The 19,854-nt window shown below is 41.9% G+C and overlaps 1 protein-coding gene across 1 annotated transcript in view; it reads left to right on the top strand.

The window, feature by feature from the left end:
* The window catches only part of wdr27 (WD repeat domain 27), a 671,431-nt gene that overhangs the window by 141,132 nt on the left and 510,445 nt on the right, over positions 1–19,854 (top strand). Inside the window, exon 19 of the mRNA XM_069930793.1 lies at positions 11,930–12,051. Coding sequence (XP_069786894.1) covers positions 11,930–12,051 — 122 coding nt within the window. The remainder of the gene's footprint in view (positions 1–11,929; positions 12,052–19,854) is intronic.

The following is a 19,854-nucleotide window of genomic DNA, read 5'->3' as shown; positions in this document are numbered from 1 at the left end:
TTATAAGACTGGGCCAAGTACACAAGGTCTGTTTCCAATTTGGTCTGATTCTTTCTTTGTTTTTTATGTACTTTCATTCTCATTTGGTCAACTTTCTGAATAAGATCCAAAGCCGCTCTTTATTATGGGGAAATTCCTCTGAGTTTCAACTACTTTCCAAATTAAATTGAATGCCTATATGTTGGAGGTTTGTTATTTCTGTGTGAAGAAAACATGTTCATCTTCCTGCTACCATGTTGCTCCTCCTTTTCCATCTTCAGATTGGATCGTTTTCAGCAGTATAATTCTGGAAAAAGCGAAATGTGCTTCTCGATTCCACTCATCATTATGCAGATAAGAGCCATTACATAGTTTTGGATTTCTCAATCCATCACACACTCGTGCCAGTTTTGTTAATTACATCTTTCATTCCCTCAAGTGTAAAATATATAAAAATAATTACATAGACATAACTAACAAACATTCTGACAGGATCTTGTTAGACAAACTAATTTGTAGGATTTGAAACCAAGCTAGGTGAAAGCTCAAAATAGTTTTATCTTGGCTGCTTTGGGTTTGTTTTCAACTCCTTAAGTTTGAATCATGCTTATGCCAAGTTGAATTTGAGTACATTATTCGTTGTCCACAATTATGGTAGAATGACTGAATACAAGGAACAAGATGGTATTGAGCATTGGTGTTGCATATTTGTGTATCTGAAAATGATGGGTATGTAGCGGGCTGCAAGTGAACCAGGTCATGGAAGAGCAGGCTTGCACTGGGCTGATGGCACAATGGTCCCTATGGGGGGTTGCCGGAAAGGATCATGGGGGTCATGGAAGAGTCAGGATCCAGTAAAGTCATTTGGTTAGTTCAACTCACCAGGTTCTGTGTGGTTTTTCTTTTGTTTGCTACATTCACATGACCTTTTGTTTGCTACATTCACATGACCCCACTGGTAACCCCAACGGTCCAAAATGGGATTTTGGACCCCATGATGAACACGCCCGGGCATACAGGCTTCCTCCTAACAAGCTGCGGCTCGCCAAGGGAGGAATTCAGTAGGATGGAGGACATGGAGATAGTTCGGCACTTGAATAGCCCATGGGCCTCTCCACTACATATGGTGCTGAAGTCTTCTGGGGGACAGAGAACCTAGTGGGGACTACCGCTGGCTCAATAATGCCAGAACAGCTAACTGGTACCCAATCCCCCACACCCAGGGCTTCACAGCCAATCTACATGGAGCGAGGATCTTCTCAAAAATTACCCTGGTCTGGGGGTACCACCAGATCCCTGTGCACCCCAACGACGTCCCCAAAATAATTCTCATTACTCCATTCGGTCTTTTTGAGTTCTTTTGTATGCCATTTGACCTCAAAAATGCAGTGCAGACTTTCCAGAGACTCATGGACACAGTGGAGCGTAGCCTGGATTTTGTTTTATCTACCTAGACAACATCCTCATCATCAGTTGTTTGGGACAGGAGCACCTAACACACCTGCAGCTTCTCTGCCAGTGACTGAGTGACTATGGCCTAGCCATCAACCCAATAAAATGTCAGTTCGACCTTATGGCCATCAATTTCCTTAGGCACTGCATCGATTGACACGGGGCGGTCCCTCTTCCTTCAAATGTTGAGGCCATTCATAAGTTTGCCAAACCAACTACGGTCAAAGGTTTGCAGAAGTTCTTTGGGATGGTCAACTTACTGCCCTCAGCTGCCAGGATTATGTGACCTCTTTTCGAGTTGCAGTCCGATCAGACCAAATAACTCAGCTGGGACGTGGAGTCTACGGCAACTTTCAACCAGGCCAAAGACGTTCTGGCCAACGCTACCCTTTTTCATCCGCTCGTTGATGTGCCCATATCCTTCACGGTCAATGCATCCAACACTGCCTTCGGTGGCGTCCTGGAGCAGCTGATTGATGGATATTGGCGACCACTTGCTTTCTTCTGGAAGAATTATAGTGCATTTGACAGGGAATTATAAGCCATTTACCTCAACATACACCATTCCATTATTTCCTCAAAGGATGAGATTTCACAGTCTTCACCAATCACAAACCCCCCCCCCCCCCACGTTTGCCTTGGCCAAGGTGTTGGACTTGTGGTTGGCAAGGCAGAAATGTCACGTCTTGTATCACAGAGTACACGACGGCTATCAAGCACATTTCCAGAAAGAACAACCTCGTGGCTGACGCTATCCCATACGTCTGTCCTGTCTATGCATTCCCTGTCCCTCTAAATTGACTATACAGTGTTCGCAGCGGCCCAGTGGCAGGATGGCCAGATACCAACCTACCAAGCTGCAGTCTCAGGGCTACAGCTGGAAGATGTGCTTTTTGGGCCATCCAAAGTCACTCCTGTCTGTGACATGTCCACTGGTCAACCTCAGCACATCATTCCCATCGTGTGGAGGCGTCATGTTTTTGATGTGCTACATCCAGGCGCCAACTCAATTGGTCACAGGTAGATTTATGTAGCGTGACCTGCATAAACTGGGCCAGAACTTGCCTGCACTGTCAGACATCCAGGGTGCAGAAGCCCCTCTTCAGCCTTTCTTGCCAATGCAGACGATTTGACTACAACAATATGGATGTTGTCAGGCCGCTGCTGGTTTTCAGAGGCACCGCGTACCTGTTCATGATGGTGGACAGGATCACTAGATGGCCGGAAGCTGTCCTGCTCCTTCCACATCATCCTGCCCCATGGCCTCATTGCCAACTGGATAGCCCATTTCAGCCTTCCTTCCAACATCACGTCGAAGGGGGGGCACAGTTCACATCCGGCCTATGGGCTGTGCTGGCACAGCTCCTCTGGACCCAGTTACACCACACCGTGGCCTACCACCCACAGTCTAACAGCCTGGTGGAAAGTTACATCGACATTTGAAGGCAGTCCTCATGGTGTGGCTCTGAGGCCCGGATTGGGTGGATGACCTGCCTTGGGTGCTCTTTGGCATCCACACAGCACTGAAGGAGGATTTGAGCTTGTCCATGGGGCCCTGCTGACAGTTCCAGGAGAGTTTGTACCAGCGCTTTGCGGCCAGGAGGAAACACTAATGTAACTTCACGAGAAGGTGGGCACCCTGGCCCCATCCCAACCTCACTCCACGGACCAGCTCCATCCTACATCCCAAAGGATCTCGAAGACTGCCTTCATAAGGAGAGGCGCACACTGGATGCCCCCTCAGCGTCCATACGAGGGTCCATACAAGGTGTTACAACACAATGGGACAACGTGCCTTTTGGACATTGGAAGTAGGCGGGAAACATTCACTACCAACCTCCTCAAACTGGCATACCTTGACTTTGACCAACCAGAAACTGTTCTAGCCCCACCAAGGAGAGGCCGCCCTCCCAAATGTTATGAACTATTTATGAACTGCGGACTCGGCAGCTCTGTACACCAGTTCTTTGTTTGTGGGGGGGGGGGGGTGGTCATGGACCGGGCTGCACTGCTCTGCAAGTGAACCGGATCACAGCGGTGCAGGCTCGCGCTGGGCTGACATCACAATGGTCCCAGATGGGGGGAGCCGCAAAGGATCATGAGGGTCTTGCTGATAAGTTCTTGGAGAGTTCCAGTAAAGTCAGTTGGTTGGTTCAACTCACTCACAGCTTCTGTGTGGTTTTTCTTTTATCCGCTGTACAGCACACTGACCACAGGCATTTATTTTGTGCCTGTAATTTTCTTACATGACTTTAAATTCTTGTTTAACATGCTGTAAAATGGAATGAACCTCAACCTCCGCTGCTTCCATGTACCCCCCCTCCCCATCAACAGTTACCCCACAACATTTAGGAGCCCCCAAAATGTTGTTTATGTGTTCTTGTTGTGCATTTTTGAAAATAAAAATAATTGGATTTTAATTATATTGAGAAGATTTCAAATGTTACAAAGCATATCTGACCAAAAATTAATATCTTGAAAAACTGAAAAATATTTTCCGTTATAATTAGTAACAGTATTTAGAAATTTAATTGTTACCATTTTTTTTGTGCTCTGAGGTCGGTTACTAATTCACTGTATAATGTTTCACTCATGCAGCTCTGCCTTGTCTCAGTCAAATCTGAAAACATCTCAATCAGGCTGAATGGGGTTAAACAAGAAAGTCTGCGGATGCTGGGGTTGAGTGTAATACCCAAACATGCTGGTAAAACTAAGCAGGTCACACAGTATCCCAGCCCTGAGGCACTGGTTGCCCTTTATTTCCTATGAGTTACTTGCTGAGTTTCTCCAATATGTTGGTTCAATCATTCTGAAAGCCCTTGGACCTTTTGCCACATTCCCACTATAAATTGAGCAGAGGACTCTCATTTAGCTCAGTATGGAGAATTGATGATCAATGAGTTTTTTAGAATTGCTGACTGTCCAACTCAAATATCATCATTAATATTACAGAGGAATATGAAATGGGTGTGGAAGCAAACTCGGTGGTCCATTGAACCCATTTCACCAAGGTCGATGAGCTCTCTGAACCCTTCTCCATTAACAATGGCGTGAAGCAAGGCTGTGTTCTCGCACCAACCCTCTTTTCAATCTTCTTCAGCATGATGCTGAACCAAGCCATGAAAGACCCCAACAATGAAGACACTGTTTACATCCGGTACCGCACGGATGGCAGTCTCTTCAATCTGAGGCGCCTGCAAGCTCACACCAAGACACAAGAGAAACTTGTCCGTGAACTACTCTTTGCAGACGATGCCGCTTTAGTTGCCCATTCAGAGCCAGCTCTTCAGCGCTTGACATCCTGTTTTGCGGAAACTGCCAAAATGTTTGGCCTGGAAGTCAGCCTGAAGAAAACTAAGGTCCTCCATCAGCCAGCTCACCACCTTGACTACCAGCCCCCCCACATCTCCATCGGGCACACAAAACTCAAAACGGTCAACCAGTTTACCTATCTCGGCTGCACCATTTCATCAGATGCAAGGATCGACAACGAGATAGACAACAGACTCGCCAAGGCAAATAGCACCTTTGGAAGACTACACAAAAGAGTCTGGAAAAACAACCAACTGAAAAACCTCACAAAGATAAGCGTATACAGAGCCGTTGTCATACCCACACTCCTGTTCGGCTCCGAATCATGGGTCCTCTACCGGCATCACCTACGGCTCCTAGAACGCTTCCACCAGCATTGTCTCCGCTCCATCCTCAACATTCATTGGAGCGCCTTCATCCCTAACATCGAAGTACTCTAGATGGCAGAGGACGACAGTATCGAGTCCATGCTGCTGAAGATCCAGCTGCGCTGGGTGGGTCACGTCTCCAGAATGGAGGACCATCGCCTTCCCAAGATCGTGTTATATGGCGAGCTCGCCACTGGCCACCGTGACAGAGGTGCACCAAAGAAGAGGTACAAGGACTGCCTAAAGAAATCTCTTGGTGCCTGCCACATTGACCACCGCCAGTGGGCTGATATCGCCTCAAACCGTACATCTTGGCATCTAACAATTCGGCGGGCAGCAACCTCCTTTGAAGAAGACCGCAGAGCCCACCTCACTGACAAAAGACAAAGGAGGAAAATCCCAACACCCAACCCCAACCAACCAATTTTCCCCTGCAACTGTTGCAACCGTGTCTGCCTGTCCCGCATCGGACTTGTCAGCCACAAACGAGCCTGCAGCTGACGTGGACATTTACCCCCTCCATAAATCTTCGTCCGCGAAGCCAAGCCAAAGAAAAAATATCAGTACTGATTTATTCTTGACCTTTTCTCCACTTTAATATCTGTTCTGCATAACATTTCTGAAGAACAAAACTCTTGTTCACTTCAGTCTTGAATATATTCAGTGGTTCAGCGTTCACTCTTTCTGGGGTAGAGAATTCCAATATTTTATGACTCTCTGTAAGTAGAAAACCTTTCTCATTCCAACCATAAAAAGGTGACCCTTTATTTCTGAAACAATGCCCCCTCCTTCTATGTTTCCTACGAGAGAAATCCTCCACTGAGCAACAATCATGCTGTTCAAAATCTCGCTAATAAATATGATAACCCAAAATCTCTCTATACACTCTCTCCATTGTACATCGACCTAAACTATTCTGTACCTTCTTCATCAGCAATGGATGGCCAACAACATGGCAGATAGAGAAAAATGGATTCACTTGGTAAGACAGGAAAAAAAAACCCCAGGAATGCTGGTATTTCCAAAATGATGAATGTTGTAAAAACTCAAAAGTGCTGGAGAAAGTGAGCAGGTCTTTCAGCGTCCATAGGAAGTAAAGATATAGTCAAGGCATGAGCAAAATGCAGGCAGTCATCTGACTAAAAAGGTTGGGTCATAGGCCAACAGGCTGTAGAATTGAGAACATCAGGGAATGCAGAAATGTAGCAGTGAGAGAGAGTCTCACAGAACTCCTGTTGAAGAAAGGAGGTCTTCAGGGTAGGCATGCCTCAAAGAGATTTCACAGTGGAGTAACCGAATTGAGTGGAACATGAAAGTCTGCATTTGCTATGATTGATGTAAAAACTTAAAATTTCTGGAGGAGCTCAGTAGGTCTTGTGGTGTCCAGAGGATTGGGAAATGTTGATGTTGAAAGGAATCTAGGTGTCAGTGTACACAAGCGCTGAAAGCTGATATAGCAGGGAAGTAGAAAGGCCAATGTTATAGAAAGAAAGGAGCAAATATCCATCTGACTGCTTTCTGAGATGGTGGGCCAATCATCTGATTGAGTCGATTAAGTTTCGATGCTGTGTGATTCTGGAGGAGAAGAGGTAACCTCACTGGTATGTGCCAAATTTTTACATGGCTGGACAGGGTAGATACAAGGAAAATGTTTCCCTGCAGGCATTTCAGAGTCCAGAACCAGGGACCATTTTGTATCAAACTTAGGGAAAATTTCTTCACTCGGTGGGAGGAAAAGTTTTGAATTCTTTTTATTGGAATGCTATGGAGGTCAATTGACAGATTTCAGGTTATGAAAGCAATTAAGAATAAGAGGACAATGTTGAAGTCAGAAATGATTTTTTTGCACAGGAGATTAGGCTTGTCAAATTGTCTCTTCCTAACAGTTTTTTTCAGCGGGGCAGGATGCATTGAAAAATTGTAAAGTTATACACAACGTAGTGGTTAGCACAATGCTGTTACAGTGCCAGCTATTGGGACTTAGGTTAGAACCCCATGCTGTCTGTTAGGAGTTTGAATGTTCTCCCAGTGTCTATGGGTTTCCTCCACGTTTCCTCCCACCATTCAAAATATATTGGGGGTTGTAGGTCAATTGGGTGTAATTAAACGGCACAGGCTCGTGGGCCAAAATGGCCCTATTACTGTGCTGTATGTCCAAATTTAAATTTTAAACAACCTTGACTTGGACATAGCTTTATGGAGAAATTATTCACTCATTGGAGATTTGTATTGCAGGACAAAGTATTTCGAACATAACAGCACAGTACAGGCCCTTCACCCCATGATGTTGTGCAGACCCAGATATACTAACCAAAAATTACTGAACCCTCACTACCTCATAGCCCTCAGTCTCTTAAATGCCTCTATTGTTCCAGCTTCCATTCCATCCCTGGTAATGCATTCCCAGTACCCACAAATCTGTATTTAAAAAAAAACTTAACCCTTGTGTCTCCCCTAAACTTTCCCACCTTCACTTTGTACAGATTTTAATTTTTAATTTAATTCAGACACACAGCCTGCTACCAGGTCCTTTTGCCCCAGAGGTCATTGCCACCCAATTAACTACACCCCCCAATATGTTTTGAATGCCGGGAGGAGATCAGAGCTCTCAGGTAAAACCCATGCAGGAGCGGGGGAAATGTACAACTCCTTACAGACAGTGTGTGATTTGAACCTCAGTACTGATCACTGGCGCTGTAAAGATGTTGTGCAAACTACTATGCCAACTGTGCTGCCCCTGTCCTCTGGTGTTTGCTACCTCTGCCCCAGGAAAAGGTGCTAACTGTCTACCTTATCGATGTCTCTCATAATCTGGTAGACCTCCATTAAGTCACCTCTCATCCTTCTTTGCTCCAAAGAAAAAAACCTAAGCTCTGATGACTTCGCCTCATAAGGACACATTTTCCAATCCAGGCAACATCCTGGTAAATATCTCTGCCCCCTCTCCATAGCTTCCACATCCTTCCAATAATGAGCTGACCAGAACTGAACACAATATTCTAAGTGTAGACTCACCAGAGATTTATAGAGCTGCCATATTGCCTCACGACTCCTGAACTCAATCCCCCAATTAATGAAGCCCACCATCCCATAGACCTTTTCTTTTTAAAATATTTTTATTGGGAATTAAAGTACAGGAATAAACAATTGAATGGCACAATTATACAATGTGTTAGAAAATAAAGATTACAATACGATCATAATTAAGAAATCCAGAGCACGTTCTTAATAATGAAATAAAACATAACAGGAAAAAAAATAAATTTCAAAACCTTCCTCTAAGCAAGGTTAAAAATCGACATATATGAATCAAATAACACCTTCTTGGAGAGAGACAGCACAGCACCAAGATTCCAGGACAACACTAAATTTTAAGATGATGATAGTAGTCAAAAAAAGAGGCCCATATTATTTGGAATTTAATATGTGAATCCTTGATAGCATATCTAATATTTTTTCTAGATTTAAGCAAGTGTAATGGATAAATATTGGGAGGAATTTGGTAAGATTAGAGTGGGTTACATAAATACACACATTTTAATACAGATCTTATTTGAAATACTAAGAATTCATATTCAGTAACATTGCAGAAACTTTGGAGAAAGATATGCACATTTCACAAGTAGGTGCTAATTGAAATGACATCATGAAATGAATAGACCGTTGTCTTGGAGGAGACAAACTGGCTGTTTGCAAGAACCTACAGAGTGCTCACAGAAAGGTCACATCAGGGTCTTGTTTACCTAAGACAACAGCTTGACCAAAAGGAGAACTCCTGTGGTTTGCTGAAGAAGGTGGGGGTTTTGCAAGTGAGAGAGTAACATGGACTTTCTGGGAGTTGGAAGAGAGAGAGAGAGAGAGAGAGAGAGAGAGAGAGAGAGAGAGGACAAGCTCAACTAGCTCTCTCAGCCAGTGTGTGTGTGAAAGCAGCTGAACAGTCTAAGCCAGGAGAAGCTGATTAGAAACAGAAAGTTCAAGAGTGGGGGATGGGTGAAAGTCCTATCTGACTAATATTTCTCTTGCAATAAGCGAAACCGAAAGGATCTCTGTGATAGCCTGAAAAAAGGAGGTTACCATCTGGAGAACCCTGAAGGGGAAAATTTCAGCAGCGACACATTGAGGTGACTAGTGGTGGTACCTCAGTTGTGGACATCCTGGAACAACAAATATCTCTCTGCAAACCTCCAAAGAACCTTCCTGAGCGGTAAACATTTACCTTTCGAGCACCAAAGCCTGGTGAACTTTATACATGTTAAATTATGTGCTCAGTGTAAGAACTGCCTGCAACCAGAAAACTTGAAAGAATTGAAATTGAACTGTGAACCAAAGAGCTTTTGTTAAATTTACACACACATTGCATACATGTGTGCTTAGAATTAGGAGGTTAAGGTTAGTTAAGTTAATAGCGATAAGTTAAAGTGTGATTCTGTTTTCATGTGTAAAGATAATTAAAAACAACTTTTGTTTAAGTAACTCCTTGTCTTGGTGAATGTCTATTGCTGCTTGGTTTTGGGGTCCTTTGGGCTCGTAACATGACATAATATTGTTTAGCCACAGTGCATGTATATGTGGGTATTATCTTTCCATTTTATCAAAATTGCAAGTCTAGCTTTGAATGGAAGTGAGTAATATATCATCATGTTGAGATAATCAAAATAAAACAATTAAAGGGCCAAGGTTCTAATTTTAATTGCCCATAGTGTTTGAAAAACATACTTCCAAAATGTTTCTAAGCTAGGGTAGGCCCAGAACATATGAACTAAAGAGACATCACCTGTTTTACATTTGTCACGTAAAGGATTCATATTTAAATAAAAACAGGACAGTTTAACTTTGGACATATGTGCTCTGTGGACCACTTTAAATTGTAGCAAACAATAATGTGCAGAAAAAGAAGTAGTGTTAATTCTATAATACAACAGACCTTCTTAACTGACCTATCAACCTGCACAGCGACGCTAAGAGATTTATTGATTTGGACTCCAAGTTCCCTTTGTTCTTCTACACTAAGTATCCTACCATTAACCATGTCCACTGTCTTAAGTATGACCTACTAAAATGCATCACTTCACACTTATCTGGATTAAACAACATCTGCCACTTTTCCACCCAACTCTGCATCCTATCTGTAATCTACAACAGTCTTCTACACAATCCACAACACCTCCAACCTTTATATCATTCTCAAACTTACTGACCCATCTCTCTATTTCTAGGTCATTTATAAAATTCACAAAGAGCAGGGATTCTAGAACAGATCCCTGCGGAACTCCACTAGTCACTGACCTCCAAGTAGAATATCTTCCATCCATTGTGAGGAATCTTGTCAAATGCCTTTCTAAAATTCATATCTACCATATCTACCACCCTTCCTTCATCAATTCATTTTGTTACTTCATCAAGAAATTTAATTAGATTAGTAAGGCATGACCTCACCTTCCCAAAGCCATGCTGACTAACCCTGAAAAGACTGTAGTTCTTTAAATGCTCTTCAATCCTGTCAAGAATCCTCCCCAATAGTTTACTCACCACTGACATTAGACTTACTGGTCTATAATTCCCAAGATACTCCCTATTTTTTAAACAAATGGACCACATTTGCCATTCTCCAATCTGCCAGCACCTCCCTTGTGGCCAAAGAGGATACAAAGATCATCACAAATACCACAGCAATCTCTTCCCTCCAGTCCCATAGCAACCTGGGGTATTTCTCGTCTGGGACCAGGGACTTATCCATCTTAGATCCAGAACTTCCTCTTAATCTCAACATGGTCCAGCACTTCAGCTTGCTCTATTCAAGTTGTCTAATGTCTTTTTCTCTTGCGAATACTGAAGCAAAGCATTCATTTAGGGCCTTCCCCATCCTTCTCTGCCTCAAAAGTGAATGTGTTGAGGTGAGGGGATAATTGAATAAATACAAGATTCAAGATTATTTTACTGTAATGTAATAAAACAGATGTAATATTACATATAATTGCATTTAGTCTGCCATAAGGCAGATAAAGAATTGGTATCAGCAAAAATTGTCTGGTGCCCAGTCAGTGCAGAGCTGTCGGTGGTAGAACACTGGAGAGTAGCACTGTATCTCTGCTCCCTGCTCTCTCTGGGTCTGCAACAATGCTATTGCAGCAGCCACTTTTTTTCTGTTTCAGTTGGTGTTCAGACAACAAACACTAACTGAAAATAAAGTTCATCTACTTGTTAAAGAGAGCAATATTTTTTGTGTAAACTGATAATTTTGTAATTTTGCTGACACAAAGTTCATTAATTTCACATTACTTAAATTAATTTTCCTTGTAGTTTTATTGGTCCTGTCACTTTTTGCCCAGCACCCCATCAAGACTGGCTTTGCAACATTCTTCTTTGAGATTGTAAGTAATCCAGTGTGATCTCTCTGTGACTCCTGATCAAGCTCACAAGAGGAGGATTTGGTTTTGATCCCTTTGTTCGTGTAACCAGCCAGCCATCATTGCCAAGATAAAAATTTAATAAACAGGTGACTGGAATTGATGGAGATGCAATACTAAAGTAGGCCAATGCTAAAGAGAGCTGAGAAGAGCAAAAACAAATAGTCTAATACAATATATGGTTCTTTTGTTGCAAATTATGCATAATGTAATTTTCCATGATGGGCGATATTTAAAAAAAAATGCTATTGAACTCTGCAAGCTTGCCTAAAATGAAATCTGAGGCCTGTGGTGTCTGCATGTTTGTGGCAGGAAAGAATAATGTGCTTTCACTTTGGTACATAGTTCATAGGTACTAATGTTTCTGTGATACGATTCATTACTGTTTACCTTGACTGATAGAAACTGCAGATATTATTCTTACAGCTGGCACAAATCGTGCTCTGGAGGTATTTGATCTGAATGTTGGTCGAAGTGTAGTAACTGTTCCAGATGCTCATACAAGACCTGTGCACCAGATCTGCCAGAACAATGTAGGTTACTGCTTGTATGAGTTTGTCTCTTTCAACAAGAACAAATCCAGAGTTGCTTATTTAATACCTTGTAACTTGTGTTACATTTTTATTTCTAGTGGATGGACATGTGGACTGTCTCCTCATTTTATATTTTGTGTTTCCAGAGCCAGCCAATTGGGCCTAAAATGTGTTGCTCACTTTGTAAAGGTTCCATTGTTGGAATGAAATACTACATTTAGAATATAACATACATGAAATTCTTTAACTTTTGTTTACCGAAAGACAGAGAGTTACCACTTTGTCCAGCGCCCCTCACAGAAACCTGGTGTTCCTTGGCAGTCTCCCCTCCAAGTACTGACCAGTCCTGAGCCTGCTTAGCTTCTGAGATCAGACAATCTTAGGGAAATTTAGGCTATTAGGTGTTTGTGTATACAATTGGTACGAGTCACACTTCAAATTGGTCTTTTAATATTGACTGTTCACAGCCGTGACCAGTTCTATTTGAAGCATTTAAACTCAAGAGGCACAAAGTCGACCAATTAAATCCCTTCATTTTTGCTATTTGGAGTTGCATCAAATGCGACATTTGGGATTCTGCTCCTTGCACTTGAAAAACGGGGCCTCAAAGTATTAGGAATTATGAAGTGTACTGTAGTCGTTTGAACCTGTTATTTCAGAAGTTTGGACTTTCCTCTAAAAATATTTGAACACATTTAATATTCAAGAGTTGTTGAACATTAAAAAGTAGGGGCAGGAGTTGTCTGGATGCCCCCTCAGGCCCTCTGCACCATGCAATAAGATGATGAATTCTTAAGTTTATTGGTAGTTTTTGGAGAGTAGAAGTCGAGTGCATGGAAAGGATGAGGCATACAGTTGTATTGAATAAATTTGTCTGGGTCAGAAAATATTAAAAATTGTACTGACTGTAAGGTAAAAACATCATGAGTTGGGACCGGAGAAGGAGTCACCCAGTACTAAGGACTAACAGGATGCAGGTGTGACCTTGTACGCTCAAGATAAGTGTGGCAATAACAAGATGATGCGCAGCAGACTAACAGAGAAGGGTAGCAACAGCTTATTCATTGGACAATGTAATGATATGATAATTTACTAAGTGAGTGTCCTGAGGTATAAAAAAAACACCACTTGCTGATATCGGGAGAATGCGCCTTCTCCAACGAACACTGTTAGTTGCAAGTGTTACAATCCGGTAAAAAAGAACCTTGATTTCGACTCAGTCTGGTGTCTGACTCACTCATTCTCGAACAAAGCAGACCTAACACTGACTCTGTGAGGATGTTATTGCCCAATGATTCTCAAATGACACATTATAATAAGTCAATTAATTTTTCCTGACTCAGTTCAGCAACTTGGATACCAGCTCCATTTTCATTTATTCAAGGGATGTGGGCTTCACAAGCTAAAGTAACATTTAATTGTCCATAACAAATTGTCCTTGAAGATGATGTTGAGTGGCCTTCTTGAACTGCTGCAGTCCTTAAAGTGTGGATATATCCTCATTGCAGTTTGGGAGAGAGTTCCAGGATTTTGACCAACCCACAGTACTGACCATACGTCAGTATGGTGTGTGGCATGGAGGGCAACTTTGAGGTGATAGTGGCCGCCCTTATCCTTCTAGCTAATACAGGTCGTGGGACTGCTTGGTGTTGTTTGAGGTGAACGATTGTGCATTAACAATGAAAGAGTGAATGATTGTGGATGGTTTGGCCTAAGGAACTCCTACAGAGACGTCCTGTGGTTGAGAAAATTGACCTTCAACAACTACAACCATTTTCCTTTATGCTAAGTATGGATTTCCATTAACTCCAGTTTAGCAAAGCTCCGTGATGCCATCCAAAGTGCTACCCTCACTTTACCTCTGGAATTCAGCTCTTTTACCTATGTTTGAACCAAGGCTGTAATGAGATCAGGAATTAAATAACTTTAGGAGACTTGAAACTGAACTTCTCTGCAGATTTTGTTAATCAAGTGCCACTTGATAGCGTAGTTGATTATCCCTTCTCTCACTTTGTGGATGATCGAAAGAAGACTAACGGGGATGTAATTGGGTGGGTTCGATTTATCTGCTTTCTTGTGAACAAACATACCTGGACCAGTTTCAACAGTGTCAGTGCTTCAGCTATACTTGAACAGTTTGGTTACTGAAGACTTGTTCTTCATATTCTGAAGAGCAAGTCTTCAGTGCTATCAATTTGCGAGAAGGGAGCTCGACACAGGTCGGGAGAAGAGATTAAAAAAGGAGTGTTTGTGTTGATAGGTGCTTTAGTGGGCCAATCAAATAGCAATTCATCAGTACAAATAAATAAGAGTGAAGCAGGCACAAATGGAGCAGCCACTGTGAGTGGCCAAGCATAGGAGTTGGAATTTGAGGGTTTTGTTCGAGAGACTTTGGTGAGCAGAGGCTCAGGTGGAGGTGTAAATGTTGGGGTATGGTAATAACAGTTTTTTCCAATTTCCTCTTGAATAGAGGAATAGCCAAGACAAGGAAATGCTTCTCTGAAGAATGTAGATAGTCAGGGAAGCAAACAGTGTACCTGATGACTTCTTTGAGAGAAGTGCATCTAACTGCAGATCCTTACAGACTGTGTTAGGGAATTGGAGCTGGACTTGGATGAACTCTGGATCATTCAGGAAGCTGAGACGGTGACAGACAGGAGTTACAGGGATGCAATCACACCTAGGAGGCAGGAGGAAGGTAGCTGGGTGACAGTCAAGAGAGGGAAAGGGAACATCTAGGCAGTGCAGAGTAATCCTGTGGCCATTCTCTTTAGCAACAAGTATACCCCTCTGGCTCCTGCTGAGGGGGATGATCTGTCTAAGCAAAGCAGCACCCAGACCAATAGCACCATGGTTGTCTCTGAATTTCAGAAGAGAAGGGTGAAGTCATGAGAGTGATAGGAGAACTGATATGAGGTTCTGTGGCAGCAGAAGAGCCTCTAAGATAGAGTGTTTCTTCCCAGGTGCTTGGGTCCAGGATGTGTCTGAATGGGAGCAGAATATTTTTAAAGAGGAAGGTGAGTAGCCAGAAGTTGTGATACATACAGTATTGGCTCTAACGATGTAGGCAAGAGTGGAGTAGAGGTCCTGCAAAGTAAGTTTAAGGAGTTAGGAAAGAAGCTGAAGAGCATTGTCTCCAAGGTGGGTAATCTCTGGATTCCTCCTGGTGCCATGAGTTAGGAAAGGTCAGAAAAAGAAGATAGTGCAGGCAAATGAGTTGTTGAAGGGGTGGTGCATGGGGCAGGATTTCAAATTCTTGGATCATTGGAACCTTTTCTGTTGGAAGGAGTGACATGTACAAGAGGGTCAGATTGCAGCTGAACTTAAGGGTGTTACAAACTAATAAAGCCTTATTAGTACTAACAAAGGAACAGCAATGGAAAATTCACCAGACAATGGTAAATTCAAAATAATAGTTTTTAATGAACTCTTAATAACAGAACATTTATTACTTATCTCTAAACTTAACTCTTAACTTAATTCTCACTCTGCACAAATGTAACTACGTTTGTGTCAAAAATCAAAACCATTACAGTTTGAGACTGTCTGAAAAGTCCATTTTAAACTTCAGTAATAAACATCTTGTTTTGTCTGAAGATTTTAAAATCATATTTCAGAAGTAATTATGAAGCTGTGACAGAATATTTTGAGGTGGCTTGGGCGGAATTGCTAGAGCAGTTTGCACACACATATTTTAAAACAGAATTTTTGCAGGACTTTTGCAGAATGCTTTTTGCAAATGAGCAACAAGGTATCAGCATACAACTTGCCTGGGATTTTTGCAGGCAGGGCAGAACAGTTTTGCTCTCAGAGAGGGAGGGTGTGAAACAGAGAGGAGAGACACAGAAATCAGTTCCAGAAGGACAAAGCTAACAAACCTTTGGAAGACTGTCTGGTCAAAGAAGAAGGTTGGCTGTCTGATAGATAGCCTGAAAGAAGGAGGATCATCTGGAGAACCCCGAAGGGGGCAAGTTTCATCAGCAAGACTGATTAAAGAGGAATCAAGTGTGGATGTCCTGGAACAAAAGGAATCTCTCGCTGAAGACCAGCAAGAACCCCCCTGAGTGGTAACCATTTGCCTGTTAAGCACCAAAGAACTTTGGTGAACTTTGTTAATGCTAACTTCCGTGCACAGTACAAGAATTGCCTGCAACCAGTGAGATTAGTTTGAACCAAAGAACTTTTCTAATCTTAAAGACACATTACACATAACGGCACTTAGTATTAGAAGGGGGATTAAGTAGGTTAAGTAGATTAAGTAGGTTAAGAGAGATTGTCTTCATATGAGTGTTTTCACAAGTTTCCCCCTTTCTTGATAGGTTACAGAACTGTGATCTTCAAGATGAGTTCTTTCTTGATCAAGAACAAAGTGGTCTTACTTACTTTAAAGCCACTTATTTTGAGTATCTCCTATAATACAGATAACACAATACAGAACAGCATCTCTTTCTCTCTCCAGATACTACTGTTTTACCCCTGTGTCTTTCACAGGATGGTCAATCTCTTAGGGCTGGTTTCAAAAATCTCTCTCTCTTCAGTTGTGCTTTTCTGAAATCATGTGACATGACATCACCACTGTTTTAGTTTCATTTTCTCCAAAAGCATGAATTATGCCAGTTGGTCCCTTGAGCAACTTGCAGTTCTTCTTGAGTACTTAAACACTTCATTTTTTAATGAAGCAAACACCATTGTTCTTGAATCAATTGAGACACACTTCAGTTCCATTAAGGTCTTGTCTTCCAGACTCGGTGACTCTGAAATGAACTCGCTCTCTCTAAATCTCTTTAAATGGGATGTGACCTGTGTGTGACCCTCGATCCAGCCCACAAACTAACTTTACTAAGAAATATATATTTTATAACTAAAGATTAAGATAAATCATTTACAAGGGAAACCAAGATACTGGCAGGGAGGTTTGCTAATGTTGTTGGGGACAGGGACTTTAAATTAGATCTGCAGTGGGGTGGGAATCAAAGTAAAGAGGTAGAGGAAGAGATGATTGGCTCACAAGTAGGGGTAGCTGATTGGGGTTTTGTGTGGATGGACAGCCAGGGAATAATTGCAGCTAGTGGGATGAGTTGCAATGCAACAGGGTCACAGAGTAAAAAGTAATAAATCAAGGACTAAAGGTTTTATATTTAAATACATGCAGCATAAGGAATAAAGTGGATGACCTTGTAGTTCAGCTATTACATTAGCAGGTATGATGATGTGGCCATCAAAATCGAGACTAAAGGATGGATGCCATTGGGAGTTTAATGTCGAAGGAATCACAGGTAATTGAAAGGATAGGCAGGTAAGCAGATGGGGCTCTTATTTTAAGGAACAACATTAAAATGTTAGAAAGAGGTGACATAGGATCAGAAAACACAGAATTATTGAAGATGAGTTAAGAAATGACAATGGTAAAAAGACACTTGGAAGTTATATATAGAAGGCATGGTTGGTGTAGTGGTTAGCTCAACACCTTTATAGAACTAATGATCAGGAATAGGTTTGAATCCCATGCTGTCTGTAAGGAGTTTGTATGTTCTCCCTGTGTCTGCATGATTTTTCCCTTGTGGCTTTGGTTTCCTCCCACTGTTCATTAAAAAAAAGTTACGGTGGTTGTAGGTCAATTGGGTGTAAATTGGGTGGCACGGACTCATGAGCCAAAATGGCCTGATACCATGCTCTATGTCCAAATTTCAAATTTAGTCCTCCAAATGGTAGCCGGGTGACCAACAGTAAATAGAAAAGGTGTGTCAGAAGGGCAATATTATGGTAGTCATGGGGGATTTTAACATGCAAGTAGATTGGACAATCCAGTTGGTATCTCTTGAGAGAAAATGTATAGAAAGCCTATAAGATGGCTTTTTAGAGCAGCTGTTGATGAGCCCATAAGGGGGTCAGTTGCAATGAATTAGGTTTTCTGTAATGCACCATAGGTGATTATAAAGCATAGAGAAAAGGAAATTAGGTGGCTGTGATCACAGTGTTATCGAATTCAATTTGAGATTTAACAAGGAGAAACTAAAATCAGATGTGCTGGTATTTCAGTGGAGTTAAAGGAATTACAGTGACATGAGAGAGGAATTGGACAAAGTCAAATAGAAGGCAGAGCAGCAATTGATGGAGTTTCTGCAAGAAATGTGGAAGGTGCTGGATAATACAAAACATAAAAAGATGAAATATTGAAAAGGAAAAATATCACAACTGTGGCTGACAAGGGAAATTAAAGCCAATGTAAAAGCAAAAAGAGCATACAAGAAAGCAAAATTCATGGGAAAATAAAGGATTGGGAAGTTTTTAAAAAATTGCAGACTAAAAATCTCAAGGAGGGAATGAAGTCTGAAAATAGTCCAAATAATATCAGAGAATACAAAAAGCTTCTTCAAGTAGACTGTATATAAAACATAAAAGAGAGGTGAGAGTAGATATAGGGCCACTAGAAAATGTTGCTGGGGAAATAATAATGGGAGACAGGAGATAGCAGAGGAACTAAATGAGTATTTTACATCAGTCTTCACTATGGAAGACAACAGTAATATGCCATTTGTTGAAGGATATCAGGTTATGGAAGTGAATGCAGTTACTATTTCAAAGGGGAAGGTCCTCAGAAAGTTGAATAATCTCAGGATGGATAACTCCCGGACCAGATAGATGGCATCCTTGGGTTCTGAAAGAAATAGTGATAGAGATTGTGAAGGCATTAGAAATGATCTTTCAGGAATCAATAGGTTCTGGTGTAGTTCCAGAGGATTGTTGCAAATGTCACCCCACTATTCAAGAAGGGAGAGGGGCAGCAGAAAGGAAATTATAGACTGGTTAGCCCGACATCACTGGTTGGGTAGATTTTGGAGTAGATTGTCAAGGTTGCAGAGTACTTGAAGACTCATGACAAGATAGCCAAAGCCAGCATAGTTTCCTCAAGGGAAAATGTTGCTTGACAAACCAATTGGAGATCTTTGAAGAAGTGATAAGCAGGCTAGAAGGAGATGCAGTGGATGTTGCCATCTTTGAATTGCTATAGACATACACTCCTAGTTCGTCTGCTCCATAACTCTTCAGGGTACTGCTGTTATCAGAGAAAGTTCTGCCCTGACTTGATTTAGCTAAATACACTGTTCATCAGAGTACACTTGCATGTCATCAGCAAAATTATTCATCTTGCCACAAACATCCTTGTCCAAATCATTCATGTATATTACAAAAAGAAAAAAGTCCTCATCCTGAACTCTGTGGCACTCCATTGGTCACAGTCCTCCAGTCTGAAAAACTGGCCTCTACAACTGTTCTCTTACTTCTATCACTGAGCCAATTTTCTAATTTTTGGCCAGTTGGCCTCCTAAACCTGAGTGCTCTATCCTTCCATACCAGCCCCTCCTTATCAAGTGCTTTACTAAATCCATATAAATAATATCAACTGCCTTGACCTCATCTGCCCTCTTTGTCACCTCTTCACAAAATTCTGTAATGTTCGTGAGACATGATTTCCCTCATCTTTATTGGCTGTCTTTAGTTTTTGGAATGGGGGGAAGGAATCCAGAGCTCCCAGGGAAAACTCACAAAGACATGGGGAGAACGTACATTTCCTTCCTGCCTTTTCACAATGTTGTGGGATGCACCTTATTTGGACCTGGTCATTTATACACCTTGATATGATCTAAGACTACTAACACCCTTTCACAACTGATGCAGACATGCCCTAGGCTACCTTTAGTTACCTCACTCCCCTTCCATTTCTGCTTCTGCTGCTCTACAGTAAGTATATTCACCACATATTCATTTGCAAGATTTTCCCAAACCATGACCTCATAACCC

The sequence above is a fragment of the Narcine bancroftii genome, chromosome 4 (assembly GCF_036971445.1).
Source record: "Narcine bancroftii isolate sNarBan1 chromosome 4, sNarBan1.hap1, whole genome shotgun sequence".
Taxonomy (NCBI): Eukaryota; Metazoa; Chordata; class Chondrichthyes; order Torpediniformes; family Narcinidae; genus Narcine; species Narcine bancroftii.
Note: the sequence above shows the minus strand (reverse complement) of the source record. Positions and strands in the feature narration are given on the sequence as shown.